The following is a 19,058-nucleotide window of genomic DNA, read 5'->3' as shown; positions in this document are numbered from 1 at the left end:
TATATATATATATATACTTTATTCCCTAAATTAGTGCCCTTGCCTTCTTGATCATACTACAGCGTCACACAAAATAATCAAAAGTAGCAAGCTCCACAAGCTCTAAACGCTGTGTGAAGTCTTGTGAAATAGTAGATCTGCTGCCTTAGCTACTTTGGAATTTGAATTCTGAAAAGTAACAGTCTCTGTGGTTTCCCCCTGACAGAGACACTATGCTGCATTTTCTACAGGTGCACCACCATGCATAGAGTATCCTGACTGATTGCATCAGCTGCCTGTATATGGATGATGCTGCTCAAAACTACAAACAAAACAACCCCACTGCCACTTATGTCACTGGTGGTTTTTATAGCCTACATAGCTATGTAGCCTAAATGTATAATATTTAATGTATAGGCAATATAATAATATAATACAGGCCAATGTATTATTAGATTGTACAGGATTATAGATGTGATTATGATGATACCTCATGATTCATGAACCTCACAAGTGGTCTATTTTATTTTCCAGATTAGCTCCATCATATTAGTAGTAGGCCTACTACTGCGCGGAATGTAATCTCTAGACCAGACAGTAAATACGCTCTGCCTCTTTTACGCACACGCGCGCACGCACACACACACACACACACACACACACACACACACACACACACACACACACACACGTACACAATAGCTCTGGCACGCAAACATGGCGGCCTGTGTTCCACCGCCACGCTCCTCCTTCAGAATCTGTAGCGGATTAATAGCCGCGTTACACCATCATCACTGCTGCCGTGCCACACTGCGGACGCATAGAAAATGCGAGAACCAGAGGAGACATCTGTGCCAGTCAGCGATACGGTAAATGAATAATAATAACTACTGCTGCAGTCATCATCGCATCGCTGATGATGTCCGATGCTTTTGCCGGTGCTGGAATAATATCGTCACGTGTGAGAGAGGATGTGAGTGACAGCAGTGCAGGTGCATGCAGCTTTAGCAGAATCACAGAATGCCACGAGGTTAGATTTTCGACCCGATAAAAACTGAATATAGCCTGACTGTCAACAAACGTGTTCGCGTTACATAAGACGTCCTGTGTTGCCTTGCGTGAAGAACATTGCACGCACTAGGAGAGTAATCTAATGTTGGCTGCTGGAGAGAGCGAAACAAGGTGGAGACTGGAGAGTGGATGAGATTGTCAAGGTTATCCATGGGTCATCACCATGCGTCGCAGTGTCATCTGTCATGAACACCTGTTTGTTTGTCAGCTGTTTTGTTTCAGGAAGGGACCCAGAGTCCCAGACTGGACCACCAAACATTCTGTAGAGATTTACACATACGCGCGCGCGCGCACGCACGTCGCACACACTGACGCACACACAAGCCAGTAGCTGTTAAGCACACATGGACATTCCGATATTTTGTATAATAGCCTATGATTTATTTATTAGAAAAATACCACAGATATTATATTTGACTTTATAATATTCTCTATTTTGTTTTGTCAAGTTCAACATTATTCAATTAATTGATTAGTGCGCCCGCTGGCCTACTGGTCCAGGCGCATGCAACTTAACTTAGGCATTGCCACATAGGCATGGATGCCTGGCGGCGTCGCTGGTTCGATTCCCGATCCGGACGACCTTTGCCGCGTGTCACTCCCCATCTCTCCCCCCATTTCCTGTCAGTCAAATGTGCCCCCCCCCCCCCCCCCCCCAAAAAAAATGTATTCAATGCATTGATTGTGTGCATGTATTTCTGTCTTTCATGTGGTATGGTGGATGGAGCAGACATGCTGCTGTGGTGATCTCTGGGACAGAGATGGCACGTCAGCTACACAGAGAGATCCAGCATGATGTGGAGGAGCTGATGGCCCAGGGCAACACCAGACCCCACCTCAGAGTCCTGTTGGTGGGGGACGACCCAGCCAGCCGCACCTATGTTAGGAACAAGACCAGGGCAGCCAGCATACTAGGTCAGACATCATCATCATCACCACGCACCTCCACACATGTACAGTAGGACAGTGGTTCCCAAACAAGGGGTCAGCGAGGACCCCAAAATAATTTGGGGACACCCCAAATGATTTTGGGGTGTCCCCAGATGATTAGCTAAACAGTAAACAAACCAACATACATTATACTGGTAAGGGCTCGTACATACTGTAAGATACTTGCTCTGATTATGTTGTCACCGACCATTTTTGGCGCTCGATCTGATGCAAGATCTGGCTTTGCTCGCCAAGGTTTTGCTCGTTGTGTGTGAAAGCCTCCTCGACAAGATCATTACACGATTCCGGCGCTCAGCGAGAGCTTCCAGAGCGTTTCTGAATATCTGGCAGGTTAGATATGGCTCTGTGGCCGACTGGGCTGCTAGAAGCATTGCGAGAAGCATCAGTTTTGGCTACAACACTGCTATGAGTCCTGTGAAAATTTGTGCAATGTGTGATCCCTTCTCGGCGATCAATCGTGTAGTGTAGTAAGAATATCATGACAGCTGCTTTCAAGAAAGAAACTTGTTTAGTGTAAAATACTTTAACGATCTGATGACTCCCTGACCACTTCCATATCGTACAGTGTGTTCCTGCAATCTGCACATTTCTAAAGTTACAATTTAATGACTTTTTTAATACCAATACCATATTAAGTGAGATGGAGGAAAGGATTGTGAAAATTGCTGATCTACAAGCTTACAATTCCTCACAGTACAAGGCCTTGAAGCCTTGTGGCTTCCTCTGTTATCAGTGTGTGTGAATGGGTGAATGTTATGCACATTGTAAAGTGTGTTTGAGAAAGGCCAATATATAAATGCACCATGCCGCCATTTACTCTATTGCTATGTTTTCTGCTGTGTGCGTCTAGGTATCTCCAGTGATACAGTGGTGCGTCCCAGCTCAGTGACCCAAGAGGAACTTCTGGAGTTGATTGACCAAATGAACCGGGACTGGAAGGTCAGCGGTCTGCTAGTGCAGCTGCCACTCCCTGGTAAAGAAAATGATACTACTGCCCATTCTGAAAAGCAAACCAAAATCAATCAATTCAAAAGGCAGCCATTTGTCTGTAGTCAAAGATTGACACATTTTCTTTTGGGGTAGCGCTTCTAGGGCTGTCCGCGAACTAGAAAAGGTCATTTTGAAGATATAAAATGGGAATAAAAACAGAACATAACCATTGAACATCTGTGCATCTTCCACCTTGTGTAGAGCACATCAATGAGCGGGCTGTGTGTAATGCCATCGCACCAGAGAAGGACGTGGATGGATTCCATATTGTAAATATTGGCAAGCTGTGTTTGGACCAGAGGTCCATGGTGCCTGCCACGCCCGCCGCCGTCTGGGAGATCATTAAAAGAGCAGGTAAACTTTTTGATCACGTCAAGGCATCCACTCCAACATGTCACTGATCTTGGTTTGCTGCAATCTGCCTTTACACTCTATGGCGCGTGCTTCCAAATAGCACTGCAATCGATCTGCCCCACACACCGTCCTCAGTGTTCGCTATGAGAACAACATAGGCAATTATTATATTTATATTAGCCTACATAAACGCCAGGTCGGCTGCCACTCTTATTTCTTTTAAACCACCCTTGCTATGAGAATATAGGCTAACGAAGTTATAATATCAAGGCCATGATGCATGACGCAATTATTATAGTTATACTTCAGTTCTTATACTTAGTTATTTTAGATAGCCTTTTAGACCACCCTTCTGTTTGCTGAGCACTGCCTTTAACCGTTATTATTTCCACCCATTCTCTTCTGGCTGATTTTCGTTTCGATTTTTAGTCTCGCTAAAAAAATGAAGAAAATAGGCTTATGGAAACAAAAAATGTAATCGAATCACTTACAGATTGAGTGCGGCACAATATGGATGCACGCCTCTACTGTGTTGTGCATGTGGCAGTATGCATGTGAGTGTTTTGGGGTGAGCGTTGGTTTATTTTTAAGTGAATGTAACATAAAAAGTTACCAAATATTGCTTTCATTTAACCACGTAAGCCCTATTTTTTACTTCGGCTTTTGGTGGAGAGCTTGTAGACCTGCTATTTTTTTTAAATAATAATAATCATAAAACCTTTTTTAAATTTACCTTTAGTTTTTGCCTATAATGACATGCTCAAAATGAGGAGGCAAGGTTTAATGTGGTTACCTGTTTCTTACAGATTACATGGGGATGATAGTCATAGCTTTTTGTAAGGCCTCTCCCTGATGCATTGTTGTTGCTGCAAGCTTATCTGTCTTGTCAAAGAGATGTATGATCTCTATCGGACTTCCTGGAAAATAAAGGTCAAATAAATATATAAAAATAATCAAATGTAAATGGAACTGTCGCTCCAAGCCATATGCATTTTTGTACTCCTCCTAAAATTATGTCCCAACAGCATCAGCAGAAAAGAAATGGCGTGCCAATTTGATTTGTGCTGAGCTTGCAGTACACACTAAAACAATGGGCTGAAAGCTTGTTCTCCGATCTCCCACTTGTAAGTCGCTTCGTATAAGAGTGTCTGCTAAATGCCTAATGAATGAATTTTCATATTTGGTACACAGTAAAGTGTTAATATAATCTTGCCTAACCTTTTATAATGTGATGTAAGTAAGTTGGTCAGAGACGTTTATTGTAGGTATCAGCCAAGAACACAGGATAGTATATCCCTATCTACAATACGCTAGACCCCTGGGAGATGAATTGCTGAGGTTGAGCACCACACCTACCAATCAACTCCCAGTACTGAATACAATCACCCAGGATGTACCGAATGATAATGCCATGTGTAAACAGAGTTCGCTTATCTCTACTTGCTCATATCTTTCTATTGCCTTTAGATGGCGCCACATGATCATTCTTTTTACGGAGTCATCACTGGCAAGGCAGTGAAAGTCAGAACTATTTAAACAGAGCTATGCAATGTGACTTTGATATTTTCTTAAGAGACATTTCTCATTCTGATGTTGTATGTCTGCTGAAATGAGACACAACAGCACAGATTTGTAGAATTTCGTCTCAAAATATCTTCCCCCATATCATTCATTTGAATATATTGGCAGCATTTGATGTATTACTCAGGTCTACATTAAACCAAAATATTGGGTGGCTAGAATGTTTGACCCATGATACTGAATGTGTTTAGGGCATTATTAAACCTATGACCAGTCTAATGACTGCAGTAATTATTTATCCCAAACAACTCACAGTTCCAAAGCCCCTAACCCTAACCCTGTGTGAAATAAGGGATTTAGATTCTGAGATATTTTTATACTGAGTGAAAGTTGAGAGTTAAAGGGTTACATGAAAATTATGGATTTTTTTAGGTTTGCAGAATGGTCAGAGAATGGAATGATAAGTGAAACAGTATTAAATCCATGAAATGCATGGTAAAGCGATACATAATATTCGGTTTCTCTGTGTCCACAACAAGTTTTACATATTTTTCCAAAGTTATCCACCTAAGATTAAATGATCCAGGGTTCCATTCAGCGACACCAAACAATTCTGTGAAATGTCCTGTTCACATGCATACCTATCCTCCTACTCTTCCATCAGTCACTTTTGTCTTTGCCGACAAAAGAGGTGTTAACTGGGATGGGCGCGACATTGTGGTGCCAGACTGCGGTACACGATTTAGTATGACACTAAAGTATGACTACCAAAACATATTTGTCTTTGATCACATAGAATAAATATTACTCCTGGCAGTGTGTCTCATTTGTCTCCTTTTCTGTTCACTTCACTCAGACATACATTTTAGAGATTTGTTTCTTTATTTTTATCCCACGATTTTTGTAACCCATTTTTTTTTCACCCAGTGCCAATTGCCTAAGCTGTAGTCCTGGTTTCTGCTCTCCCTCTGCCACGTCTGGGGAGCCCCGGCTGGCCAGGGGGAGGCGGTATAGAAACCAGGACTACTACATGTTTTTGTGAGGGTATCTACCCTTGGAGACATGGAGAGAACAGTCTGTCAGTCTTTCAGTCAGTATCAAAACCTCCACCGGCTGTCAGTCAGTCAGTCGGTCCGTCACATCACACTTTTCCCCTACTTATATCTCCGCCACTGTTGCCCCTATCCATGCCAAACTTTGCACAAACTCCTTGGCTGCCAAACCACAACCTCCACCCCTCATTTCTCACATGCCCCTCTTCTGGCGCCACCATGAGGCCAATTCTTGCAAAACACATTTTTGGACATTGCTCCGTCACATTTTTCCCTAAAATCACGCAAAGCGGTACACAGTATGTCTAGAGTCATGTTATCAACATGGATCTGTCCCTTTTAGCGCCACCATCAGGCCGATTTTTGCAAGACTCATTTTTGGACACTGCTTTGGACACTGCTCCTACAGATTTTGTCCTAAACCTGATGGTCGCTTATCTCTCGATTAGGGAGTCTTACTGGTACTTCATATCGTATGATGAAAATGTACAAGCTTTGCCCTTTGATGGGCTTCATGTGATGGGTCTCATTGATGTGCCACTCTATTGCAAGTAATCAACCAATTGCCAACCGAGTGTGTATTTTAATCTGTGCAGGTATAGAGACAGTGGGAAAGAATGTGCTGGTGGCTGGGCGTTCCAAAAATGTTGGGATGCCAATCGCCATGTTGCTGCACACTGACCGGAACCATGAACGTCCTGGAGGTAAGAGTGTGTGTGTGCGCGCGTGCGTGCGTGTGTAGCTCCCATAGTACAGCCATGAACCAGCCCATAACAGCCCTGCCAATCGGGCTCGGCCCTATTGGTACGACCATTGCGTGTTGGTCTGGCAAGTGGGAGCCCGGGGTTCAATCCCCGCTTCCGCGCATCACTACAATCTGGCGTAGTCGGGGAGCGTGATATAGAGGAGCGCGATATCCTCGCATGAGGGACGTTGTGTGCAGCGGTCCGCGGCATGAAGTGTGAAGCACGAGGACGCTCTCCAAAGATTGTGGGGGGTGATTGTAGCTCCCATAGTTAGTACAGCCAAGAACAGCACCACAACAGTCCTGCTAATCGGGCTCAGCCCTAATGGCACGACGGGTTGTGTGTTGGTCTGGCGAGTGGGAGCCCCGGGTTCAATCCCCGCTTCCATGCATCACTACACGTGCGTGAGTGCTTTCTTGTGTGCATGGTATATGCATCATTATATACCAGTGTTTCATTATGACCCAAACACTATGCAATACCCTCATAGACACACAGAGACCTGAGACCTGCTTGTCTCTGTGTGGGTATTGCATTATGTTTGGCTCATAATGAAACAATGGTATTACCTCACATGATAAATACCAGTCTATTGGGTTGCTTTGTAATCAAAAGATGTTGCACCATCTGGACTTTCCCTGGCACAAATCTAATGACCATAAAAGTGTTCATCACGGTGAGACTGATGAAAGGGGAGAGTGCAATGGCCCTCCGCCTCGTTATCAAACAATAGCTGCCGCTACACGTCTTTCTAGTGAAGGGCAGTGCAGGAAGTGATTTTTGGAATCAACCACTGGTGGCTGGCAATCCCACATATTCTTGTATGGCTGCAGGAAGAAGGCGGGGTAGCGGTTTTGGGGAAATGCAGGATGGAATTTGCAATATGGGGCAATAGCACCGGGCATGAACCGGAACAATCTTGATCAAAGCAACCCATAGATCTAAATAACCGTGTCTAAATAAGTGCAAAAATGAAAACAAAAAGCTGTAGAAGAGTATGATCGTTGACTACAGATGTCCTGTCTTCTACTTTAGTGTATCATTGTCAGCCACAGAAACAATGGTTATCAGGTAAAAGCCTTGATAAAAATGTCATGACCACGTAATAGGCTTCTGATGGGAACCATTTTACAACATTTCCGGCTTTCCCCATATCTCAATTTCTTAGAATCTGAATCTCCTCTGTGACTCATTGCCGGGTTATGAATCACACCAGGAGTGTTCCAAACTGCCATAAAAGAGAACCTTGCCAAAAGAAATGACCACCCACTGGTTTTCTGTAAATGTACTTTTACTGCTCCTAATAATGATGCTTTCTTGTATAGCAGGGGTCTTCAACAGGGGGTCCACGACCCCTAGGGGGTCCGCGGAGGTACTGCAGGGGGTCCGCGAAATTATTGCTTGATAAAAAATAAAAATAAATATTTCAAAAAATGTTTTTTTTTTTTTTTTTTTTTTTGACATTTTCCACATTTATGTTAAAAAAATAAATCATGATTCTATCCATTTTGAATAGCTTGAATACATACTATGCAATTGACAGATTGTTGATATTATTGACATTGGTTCTCAGTTAATAAGTAGTATGTTTAGAAATGGTAGTGGTACAGCCCACCCTGCTCGCTGTAACTTGTACTTGTTTAAAATAAAAGATATGTCGTAGCCCCGACCCCCCCACCCTACGAGGTGGTAGGGGGTCCCTGCTCCATCTCCCCATCAGTTTGGGGGTCCCCGGCCTGAAAACGTTGAAGACCCCTGTTGTATAGTATTGTAAGTCTTTATATGAATTGAATACATACTGTAGGACCACAGTGGAAACAAGCCCTCAGGGCTTTTTGTGTTACCTTTTAGCATTATTGTATAGCTGTACCTCTGTACTTTTTGCACTGTAATAAAGTATTCAATCAATCAAGCTTCAGCCTTAAAGAAGTAGTTCATATTTTCACATTTGGTTTTGATATTGCATGTCCTAAGGTTCTTGTCAAATAGTTGACAACTTGACACATTTTTAAATTGCCACCACGTTACGGGGGTTACTAGGAATGCGGTCAGCTAGCCATTATCTACTACAAACTATCCAGTAGATACTGACAAGTATCATTGCTACAAAATGCAACACGCTTCCAGGGAAACTTGTCAGTACCGTTAATCGAAGTGCCTATTTCAAATGTGCCTTATCAAACCCAAATGTAACAAGATAAACTATCCTTTTAATTAGTCATACCTCTCCACACTATTTCCCCTGATGTACATTGACCTCCATTCAGAATTTTTATTTTTATTTTTTACATATATTATGGACGCCCGAAAGGGCGAGGTCGCGCTGAAACATCAGAGTTTCTTAATACGGCAGAGTTAAACTACCAGTAAGACACCTAAGGGCGTCAGATGTACAGGTATTGGCCAGCTCCATATATGGAGATGTCCTGGCCATACAGTATGGAGCGTGACATGAGGCACGAACATGATCTGCAGGTTTTCAAACTAAATGTGACCTACGGTCGCAAATACTATTCTTGCTAAATGATGGCCCTAACTTGGTGATCTTGGTGTAATCCTTCACATTAATATGGACACAGAGTCTGGCAATAATTGATCGAGTTGCACTGCTGATCAAATCCACGGCAAGTGAGCCAGCTTGGTGAAGGTGTCAGTGTTGAGCCTAATTTGGAGAAAATTATATCAAAATTGTATTTAGTTTCTGGAAGCTTGCATCAAGATCTGTTGTGCACATGCATAACTGTATCATCTTGTAAGACTGGAAAGACCAACACATCTTGAAGCGTTCTTGCTTTCTACAATATAATGGAATGACAAAGAAATCTCTGTAATTTTCCATGACACGTTTTAGTACTTTTATTCTCTCGTTTTATGTGATTTTGGTCTTTTAGGAAAAACCCACAACTGAAACCTGGCCAGCATGAGCTAACCCCTTGTCAGAAAGTAACCTACAGTAGCAACATCTCTGATGATCTTTAACCCGGGTGCCCCCCAGGATTCTCCAAAAGAGAGACATAATAAACACTTAGCCATTTACAATATAACGTTGTCTATGACCCCTTCGGGTCGTTCACCTATTGAACTCGGGAACGGGAAGTCTAGCTGAAGGGTCTCACATATTTCTATCTGCCCCCCCTCAGTTCCCACATATCCCTCCCTACGCACACATGGAGGTCTGATGTGCTGTGACTTGCCCTCCATTCCTCTGATGCTATGGCCCTTCCCACTGTCTTTGTCTCCCTTCATACCCCACTCCACCCCCTCCATTCCAATATCCTCCAGCCAGTGGAATCCTTTGAATGGGGGAAGTTCTCTGAGTGGGAGAAAGCCCTGGTTGGGCTGAAGTGACGTGCACCTGAGCGTTAGCATGGTACTAATTTGGATGACTGTTAGCTTCAACTATGAATATCCCATAAGGCCATGTGTCGAGATCAGTGACCCTTACATCTGGTTAATTTGAAAAAAAAAAATGTTACGTAAGGCGCATGACCCTACCTTTCTAGGTTGTCTCAATTCATGTGCACTTCTTGGACGGGAAAGTGCCAGGTAATAATCTGGTACTACCTAGTCAGGGAGCTTCCTTGCAAATGAGACACAGCTCTACACTAAATGTGAGCTTTGAGCATGACATTGCATTGTCAATTCATATTCTTTATTTTGCTAAATCTCATTTTAAATTCCATGCCCCCTCAGGTGACGCCACAGTGACCATCGCCCACAGGTGTACCCCTAGGGAGAGACTGAAAGAGCTAACAAGCCTGGCTGACATCGTTATTGCAGCAGCAGGTAATCAATTGCTTCAGTGTCATGTTTCATTGGCCAATTTCACAAGGAGGCCATTTTGCTGTACATCACACTCCACATGAATATGCCGTCAATAATGGCCTGTACTTTTACATTTAAAAGGTTTTGTTCCAAAATGAAAAATCCACCATTTGACCATTGATTGATTGATTGATTGATTGATTGATTGATTGAGTGAGACAAAAAAACAAGTTCCATTCAGGTATCAAAAACGTGCAATGATGAGGTGGAGAACTCCAAGGCAGCTCTTTTCAGTTCAAACTCAAAGTAGAAAATAGTTTATTTCATAGCAAGGACAGTTTTAAAAATGGATTGATTGAAGACTTTATTAGATGTTTGCATAGGAAAAGGTACATCACAGTAGGTACATTGTAAACTAAAAGGATAAACACCACAAGAAAGCCTTTGACTTGTTTCAATTGGGATCCTTTAAACCACGGTGACCACTAATCTTTAAATGTAATTTATAGCACTTTAAATTAAAATTTATGATATGTCCATTATAGTAAAGGATTGTATGAAAATCAAGCCAGTTTACAAAATGATAGTGGTTTATTTAAATGTTTCATGTATTCTCTGCAACTGCAAGTTGAAAGAGTGGGATTGGCTAGAGTATGCCTATGCTTAGAATTATGATAAAAGGTTTTGACAGCAAGGGAAAGCAGAAGTGATGTAGAAATCAACAAAAAGAATGAAAGAGTGAGAGAAAAAATCTTCCTTTTTGAACTTTCGAAAAGTTTTAATTTCACTATGTTGGTCCCACTGTCGTAAACTTTCCCAGGGTGGCTGAGTAATGTGATCACTCATCCTCCCTGCAAAAGCTCCCCTATGGTCATGAAGTGTGGGTCATGACCAAAGAATAAGGTTGCGGGTACATACGGCTGAAATGAGTTTTCATGGCGGCTGGCATCTTCCTTAGATAGGGTGAGAAATTCAGTCACCCGAGAGAGACTTTGTAGAACAGCTGCTCCTACGTTTGGAAAGGAGCCAGCTTAGGTGGTTCGGACATCTAGTGCGGATGCCTCCCGAGTGTCTCCCTAGGGAGGTCTTCTATGCATGTCTCACAGGGCAGACCCCCTGGCAGACCAAAGACCAGATGGAGATATTACATCTCCACACTGGCCTGGGGAAGTGGATAATGTTGCTCAGGAGAGGGAAAACTGGAAATCTCTGTCCCCGCGACCCGATTCCGGATAAGGGGTTGAAGATGGATGTATGGGTGGATGGGACTTGAATTTCTGAGTGAGACTGAGACTGATTGCACATCATGAAAACATTCTTTTTGCAATTTGTTTTGTGGTTAATACGTATTCTACCTTGGGATTAATTCAATCCTGGTCCTTTTCGTGCTATTGAAGAATCAACAAGTTTTCGTGTCATATGGGAATTAGCACTTGTTTGGGATTAGTGTGGTTAGAAATCCTGTTTGTGTTAAGGATTAAGTTGTTGCCAAACAAGTCATTGTGGTTAGCAGACAATTCAATTTAGGGTGTAGTTTGGGTTAGTGTGTCATTGACTTCCATTGTCTGCATGCTATACACTGTGCAGTGTTTTGGTTCAAATCAATTAGAATCTTAATAGTAATTTAGTTTCAAAGACTTGTTTCCATTTGTTTAACAGTAATTGTACGTCTGATCAGTTGGAGTGGAATGTTCGTCTTCTCCTTCTCAACAAAACTGACGCGCATCACCTTTGTTTGACATTACCACACTATAATTTCACTGTGTGTTGTGTTCAAAAACATACTATGCAGGCTGTTCTTTTGATGCTTGGAAAATATAATGTATTATTTCCACCATGCATAACTATGATTAAAGTTCATCCTTTTGCTCTTCCGGGTCAATCACATAACAATGTCAGTATACTTTTCACATACATACACAATTTGAGTGATTTCATCCACATTTTTAGTTTTTACACAGGTTTTGAAATTATACTCTTTTGTGAAATTGATTACAATCCAGTTCCACTCATATTAAGGCCGATTCTACGGCTGATGCCGATTCTAAATCCAAACAGTTTTCTTAAACAATATGCATTTGGCAGCAGACCTCCATCTCAAAATAAGTGATGCAATACTATGAGCTTGTTGATCTGCTATTTTTGGAATAGCCAAAGTATAAAATAATGGTTAAAGTGGTTAAAATTAGGAGTGTACTGGAAGCTTCACGCAACACCACAAAATTCCCACAGTTTTTATTTTGTTCACACACGCACACAGGTACGGATGTGCACACGCGTACACGCTAAAGCGTTTGATTCTTGAGCCAAATACCCAAATGGCTATTTAGCATAACAGGTTTATAAGTGAGTGTGCAAATGCATCCTCACTCCTTGCATACACAACACAGCATTTTAGGTTCAGTAGCTGCTGCTGCCAGTATCCAACAAAGCCCCAGCCACCGTCGAAGAGGAGAAAAATCAAACCTCAAAGGAAACTTTTAGTTTACCTCCTATAATTCAAGGCGTTCCTTTACAAAGACTAAAACTAAAACTAAGCTAAAAACAAATAATTTAAAACACAAGGTAAAATAAAGTGCGCATGTGACCTTTACACCCCTGGTTAAAATGATTGTGACGCTATATTAACTACTTTTGCTGGGGACCCCATGGAACCCCCTCCACCCCACTTTGAGAACTGTTGTGCTATGTAGCCAAAACTTCAAATGATACAGATGCTTTCCCGGTTTTAATGGGTTATGGAAAAGAATAATGGAATACTGTACAGTAACAGCTGTTAACCTGTTGTCCTTTGTACTATTAGGGGTTCCTGGGCTGATCACAGCAGACATGGTGAAAGAAGGGGCAGCAGTCATTGACGTTGGAATCAACCGTATTATGGACTCAAGGACAGGAAAGCTCCGACTTATTGGTGATGTGGACTTTGAGGGTAGGTAGTTTAACCACATAAGCACAATTCTATACTTTGTCATACGACAGTCTCACTCTCACAATACAGGTTGTGACCTTGTAGAGTTGTAGCAACTTCTTTTTTAAATGTATGACAAATTTCCAAAAAAATAAATTAATTCCTACAATGACATGGACAAAATAAGACCCATATTTGGCTAAATGCAATTTTATGAAATGCAGTAAAGTCCACAATGTCACAGCACGGACATGACTGACGTCATAGACCGGCCTTCCAAGTACTTGGTGCCTATGTTACCAACGCAATGACCCAGAAAACGCTGGGCACCCTCGGCTAGTTACCGTATTTTCTTGGACCGATTTGGTTTCTTTTGTAACACTCAGTTATAAATGGATAAATGAACACTGAGGACTTTACTGTGTATGAATGTAATTCTGCATGGTTTCCTTTCAAACAAAGACTACTTAAAGTCGATAATTGCGACCGTAGGGAGCATTTACTATCAAACCCGGCAGATCCTGACCGTCAGTGAGTCAGTCAGTATAGGTAGGTAGGTAACGCCTCAATGTCTATAGCTGACCTGTTGTGACATCACATTGTTTACTCAATGACCAAGGGAGCTTAACGCCTCAATGTCTATAGCTGACCTGTTGTGACATCACATTGTTGACCCATATTTGGCAATGCCCATATATGGATGCTCAATACTGAATATGGCCAAAACAGAATTAATTTACAATTGCCTCTATGTCTATAGGCTATAGCTGACCTGCCCATATATGGAGATCCCTGATGTCATCAATATTAAGGCCATTGCTAGGAATGCCCATATATGGACATATTGTGTGAGTCTCATGTGGTCTATAACATTATGTCAGATGTCAGTCATATCAATATTTGGGAGAATATTTTGTCCACATTTTGACCAACTTAAACAACCAACCGCAAATCACACTTGCAAATTAATTCTGTCCTGTGCGACCTCTCCCTTTAGGGCGAGGAGGGCTTTTTGCCCTTAGGGCGTCTTACTGGTAGTTATATGGAGGACTGCAAAACAACTCTCGCTGTCTTGCCAAAAGCTAAAATGAGTTTCAGTACCCTATTTAGATTTGGAATGCCAAGAGAGTTTGCTAATAAAAATACATTTGGTTTCATGCCTCCGTTATCAACCTTTAGCCTCCATGCAAACATCAACTCTCAGCATGAGTGCACAAATGTCCTTTTCCCCAAAGCACTTTTCCAATCACCGCCCTGTGGTTGCTGATAATAGACTAACTATATCCATCTTTTGCTCTTCACAGGTGTGAGGGAGAAGGCAGGTTTCATTACTCCAGTCCCAGGAGGAGTGGGGCCGATGACAGTGGCCATGTTGATGAAGAACACTGTGACTGCTGCCAGGAACGCACTGATGCATTAACACACACACACACACACACACACACACACACACACACACACACACACACACACACACACACACACACACAGTTAATTTAAATATTATATATTTATTTTTAGAGTTACGTTTTTTGAGATTTGAGATTCATATTTTTTCTACTGAAGCTGGTTATGATCATTTTTGAGTATCCAGATTTACTGGAAAGAAGAATGTTAAAAATAAAGGTTTTCTGGCATGTATATTGGTTTCTCTTTATTGCGATGAATATGCTTATTTTTGTTTTATCGTTTAATTATTTCTTTTTTAAACTTGTGTCCAATTAAAATCTCTAAAGCTTGAAATACACCCAGCTGAAAGTCGGTTTCAAACAGTCGCGGTTCTGAGTGAAGGCAGGGTTCAATTTAGTTTTTTATTAACATAGGGGGGACATTTTCTTAACCACGTTAGTCCTATATAATTATGTCTTCATATACCACGTTATACCGATCTACAAACTCACAATCTAGTCTAAATTATAATATATTGCTTGACAGTGTTGCTTGCCGATATCACAACACATTGATAGATTGAAGATCTGTTCTTTTTGGCAAGTGACACCATCATGCAATGGAGCAAATTAAACAATTTATTGTAAACCCTATATGCCTATACCTTTTTAATAGATGACTCCTAGAGGTCAATAATAGTCCCCTGTTTTTTTCCCCTCTACAACAGCAAATCTCACAACACATCGTGTGCACAGCACTGACATGTTTTGAGCTTGTAGATCTGCTAATTTTGCAGGAAGTTAGCTCTGAAGAATAGGGTTCATGTGGTTAATGCTTCACTAGTATATTTTGCCTATCTAAGGCCATAATGAACCCCAAATGTTGCTATTGCTGAGGTAATGTAACTACCAGTATCTAGAAAGATGAATCCTATCTTGTCTTTTCGAGTATTCTAATCCCTGATTAGGATAGGTTTGACTCACTGATAAAGCACATGGATACATCCTACTACTCGACCCACGCTGGTATTCATCTTCTGACACAGCTGCATGTAGGTTAGTTGGACTAGCACATACTCTACAAGAGGTGGTTCGGGGTTAGAAATGTGGTTGTATAGGCTATATGGTCAAAATCCCAAAAGAGAACATTTGTCTTCAAGTTTGTATAACATGCCGTAAAGGGGTTTAGGTGGCAAGAAGAAAAAGTGAAAAATATCACAATTTCCCTGATTGATACTGATGATTGCTCTTCCGCCATTTGCACAACAAATGGTTTAGAGCTCCTTGATGCTTCCTACAAAACCTCTATGCTATTGGCTCAAACTTGACCAGCTGCAGGTGTAGTGTGGCCTGTAATGACCCTGCTGTTATTGATGATCAGTGTGTTCTAGCTTGACCTTTTAAGTGCAATGGCACTTTGGTAGAGGTTGTGTAGTAAGTTACCTTGCCACGATATAACTTGGCAGGATCAGCTGTTTGTATTGGTTTATGTTCTAAAAGAGTTCCTTTTTTCTTTTTTTTTTGGGGGGGGGGGGGGCTTTTCTGCCTTTATTGATAGATATATAGTAGACTGACAGAAAATGGGGAGAGAGATGGGGGTGACACGCAGTAAAGGTCGTCGGGAATGGTACTCGAACCGGCCACACGCTGTTAAGCTGGATTAGCAGCCTAGATGCCTAGACAGTTATGCCAACCATATCCAGGCCTAAAAGAGTGACTTAGGGCTCATTCACTGTGAAATGCAAGTCAATGAGGAGCTATTTTTGGAAAATCTATTTCTAATTTACAGAGCAACTATTTAAGATGTCTATATATTTGGAGTCACATTGTAGCAAGGTAACTATACTGTACAACCCGGTCCCAAACCTCTAACAAACATATTTTGAATGATTTTTATTGTTATTTTTCAAATTACTTTAGATTTTCCGAATTGTTGTTAGATTAGATATATAGATTTTCTCATTTCACAAACTATTTGGTTGTCTATCCATAGTAGTCTTTCCCTTTCTGTCTTTTTTATTTTCTTAACATGTGCCAGTTCAAATAACTTTCATTTCCCTTAAATGATGGCAATTTCAGTGAAAAGGCTTTCACAATACCTACAGTGAGGCAATTCATCAAAAAATGAGAGTTGACAAGCTTCATGAAAACTAACTACATGAGCCAATGATTGCGCAGGTTCAGATAGTTCCAAAGTATAAGGTTTATGTGGGCGCCTCCGGTAAAATACCTGTCAAACTCCACCACCACCATTCTTGAGTTGTCTCTGCATGCACTGCTTTGGACAGTGGGGCAGGAAGTGATGCGCTCCAGGCTCTCGTATAAGGAAATAAATGCTTTTCATATTTCATCAAAATCTAGGCGTATGATTGGCTGTTTGTGTGCTTGCAGTGCTATATAAGGCTCAGCATACTGTAGGTCTGAACTTACAAATTCAAGCAAAGAAGTATCTAACAACTCTCAGTCTCAGGGAACAAGATGCTTGCAAAAAGACAAACACAGTTGGACACAGGTAAGTTGCTGGCTTCTTTCTCAATTTAAGCTTTAAGATGACTAGACAGATCAACATAAAAACTTTTCTTGATTTATTCTGTGCTTATTTTGTAACCCATTCCAAGAGACCATGTCTCAATTTGCTCTAAACACATGTATCAAGTGCACTTTGTTTATAGATAATTTTTAGATGCAAATAAATAATACATTTTGAGTATATTAGCAAGTGGATTCCAGAACATCTTTCCATGGTGGAAATATTTAATATGTGTGTGAAATGGAAGTTGTGTTACACCATTGAATGACTGTGAGTTTCTTAATTGGTGGTCAGTGGTGTTGACTGTTCAAGTAATGAAGCAAATTAATAATGGCATGTTTTCTTCAGTAATTACTCAGCAATGTGAGTATTGTCAATGATGTTGTGTTTAATTGTCTTCCCTGTTCTTTGCCTCTCTGCTCCAGCTGTCTCATTGGTGGTTGCAACACTGTTCATATTGGCCACAGTGGTCCAGAGTGAATCCTTGCCGGATAACTATGCAACACACAACCCTCCTGTGTTAGAAAACATGCTGACAACTGAACTTTACAACGGTAAGGCTTCAGAGAATACAAAGCAGTGAACTGGAGCATCCATTACCTTGCACTATATAAGTTGACACAATGGGACTGGGGAATACTTGTAGTATTCAAACTAACCAAAATGATGTGCCTCAGAGATTCCTGCAAACACAGGACTAAGGCTGGGCGATATTAGGAAAACATTCAATATTCGATAACGTTTTTGAATACCTCGATATCGATATTACTCACGATATTAGTAAAAACAATTGCATTACATTATAGTTTTTAATGTTTTTCTGCTTTAGGTCCACTGCCTGCCTAACCCAGACAATGAATAGCATATCCATGCATGCACACTGCACAGTACACATAGAAAGGTTAGGTAGTTTTTATTGAAATAACCACAACTGGTTACACAGATGGACTGCTTTTTTACATGTGCTACGTGCTTGTGCATGCATAGTGTATCTGTTAATTAATGTTGATACCTCGATATCGATACATTTTTGATATTTTGCCCAGCCTTACACAGGACCGGTTATCATTGCATTTTACAATTTTGTGATGTCTGTTTTTGTTTGTTTTTTATATCACTTGTAGAAAGTAGGGAGGAACCTCGAGTGTTGCGAATGCACCGTCTATGCAGGGAGGAACATGCTGACTTCTGTTTAAATGGTGGCCAGTGCATATACCCACAAGACACCAACATTCCTTCTTGCGAGTAAGATATTAACCATTCTCTCTCTCTCTCTCTCTCTCTCTCTCTCTCTCTCTCTCTCTCTCTCTCTCTCTCTCACACACGCACGCACGCACACACAGTCACACACACACACACACACACACACACACACACACACACACACACACACACACACACACACACACACACACACACACACACACACACAGTTATTTTGAATTCATATGCACAGATGAATCTTGATTGTCAAGCAGACATGTATTAACACATTTCTCCCTGTGTCTGCAGGTGCACATCTTCACACAGTGGCGCCCGATGTATGCATCTTATAGCCAAAACCCGGATGGTGCCCAACTATGAGGGAGTGATCATCATCATTGTGGGAGTGGCCCTGCTCATCCTTGCCATTGGATTAATATATTTCTTATGTTTCCGCAGGCGGTAAGTGCGTCAAGAGTCATTTGGTTACATTTGTACACTCTCTGAGCAACAAATGAATAAATGAACACTTAGAATTTAACTAGGTTGTGCAACAGTTGGCCTGATGAAGACCTCTGGTCAAAAACATCTTGCCTCCTC

The 19,058-nt window shown here is 41.4% G+C and overlaps 1 protein-coding gene across 1 annotated transcript; it reads left to right on the top strand.

Annotated features, from left to right (window-relative positions):
- Nucleotides 1-696: 696 nt before the first annotated feature.
- Nucleotides 697-14,757, top strand: LOC308295198 (bifunctional methylenetetrahydrofolate dehydrogenase/cyclohydrolase 2, mitochondrial-like; the record flags this gene model as incomplete). Its single annotated transcript, XM_080738197.1, has 8 exons — nucleotides 697-848; nucleotides 1,781-1,965; nucleotides 2,852-2,974; nucleotides 3,193-3,345; nucleotides 6,515-6,622; nucleotides 10,358-10,450; nucleotides 13,233-13,358; nucleotides 14,642-14,757. 8 exons carry the CDS (start codon nucleotides 697-699, stop codon nucleotides 14,755-14,757), a joined length of 1,056 nt encoding a protein of 351 aa, XP_080594323.1.
- Nucleotides 14,758-19,058: the final 4,301 nt, after the last annotated feature.

Source organism: Nannobrachium achirus (assembly GCF_963921795.1).
Source record: "Nannobrachium achirus genome assembly, chromosome: 12".
Lineage (NCBI taxonomy): Eukaryota > Metazoa > Chordata > Actinopteri > Myctophiformes > Myctophidae > Nannobrachium > Nannobrachium achirus.
The sequence above is the reverse complement of the archived record's forward strand: the minus strand, read 5'-3'. Positions and strand labels throughout refer to the sequence as shown.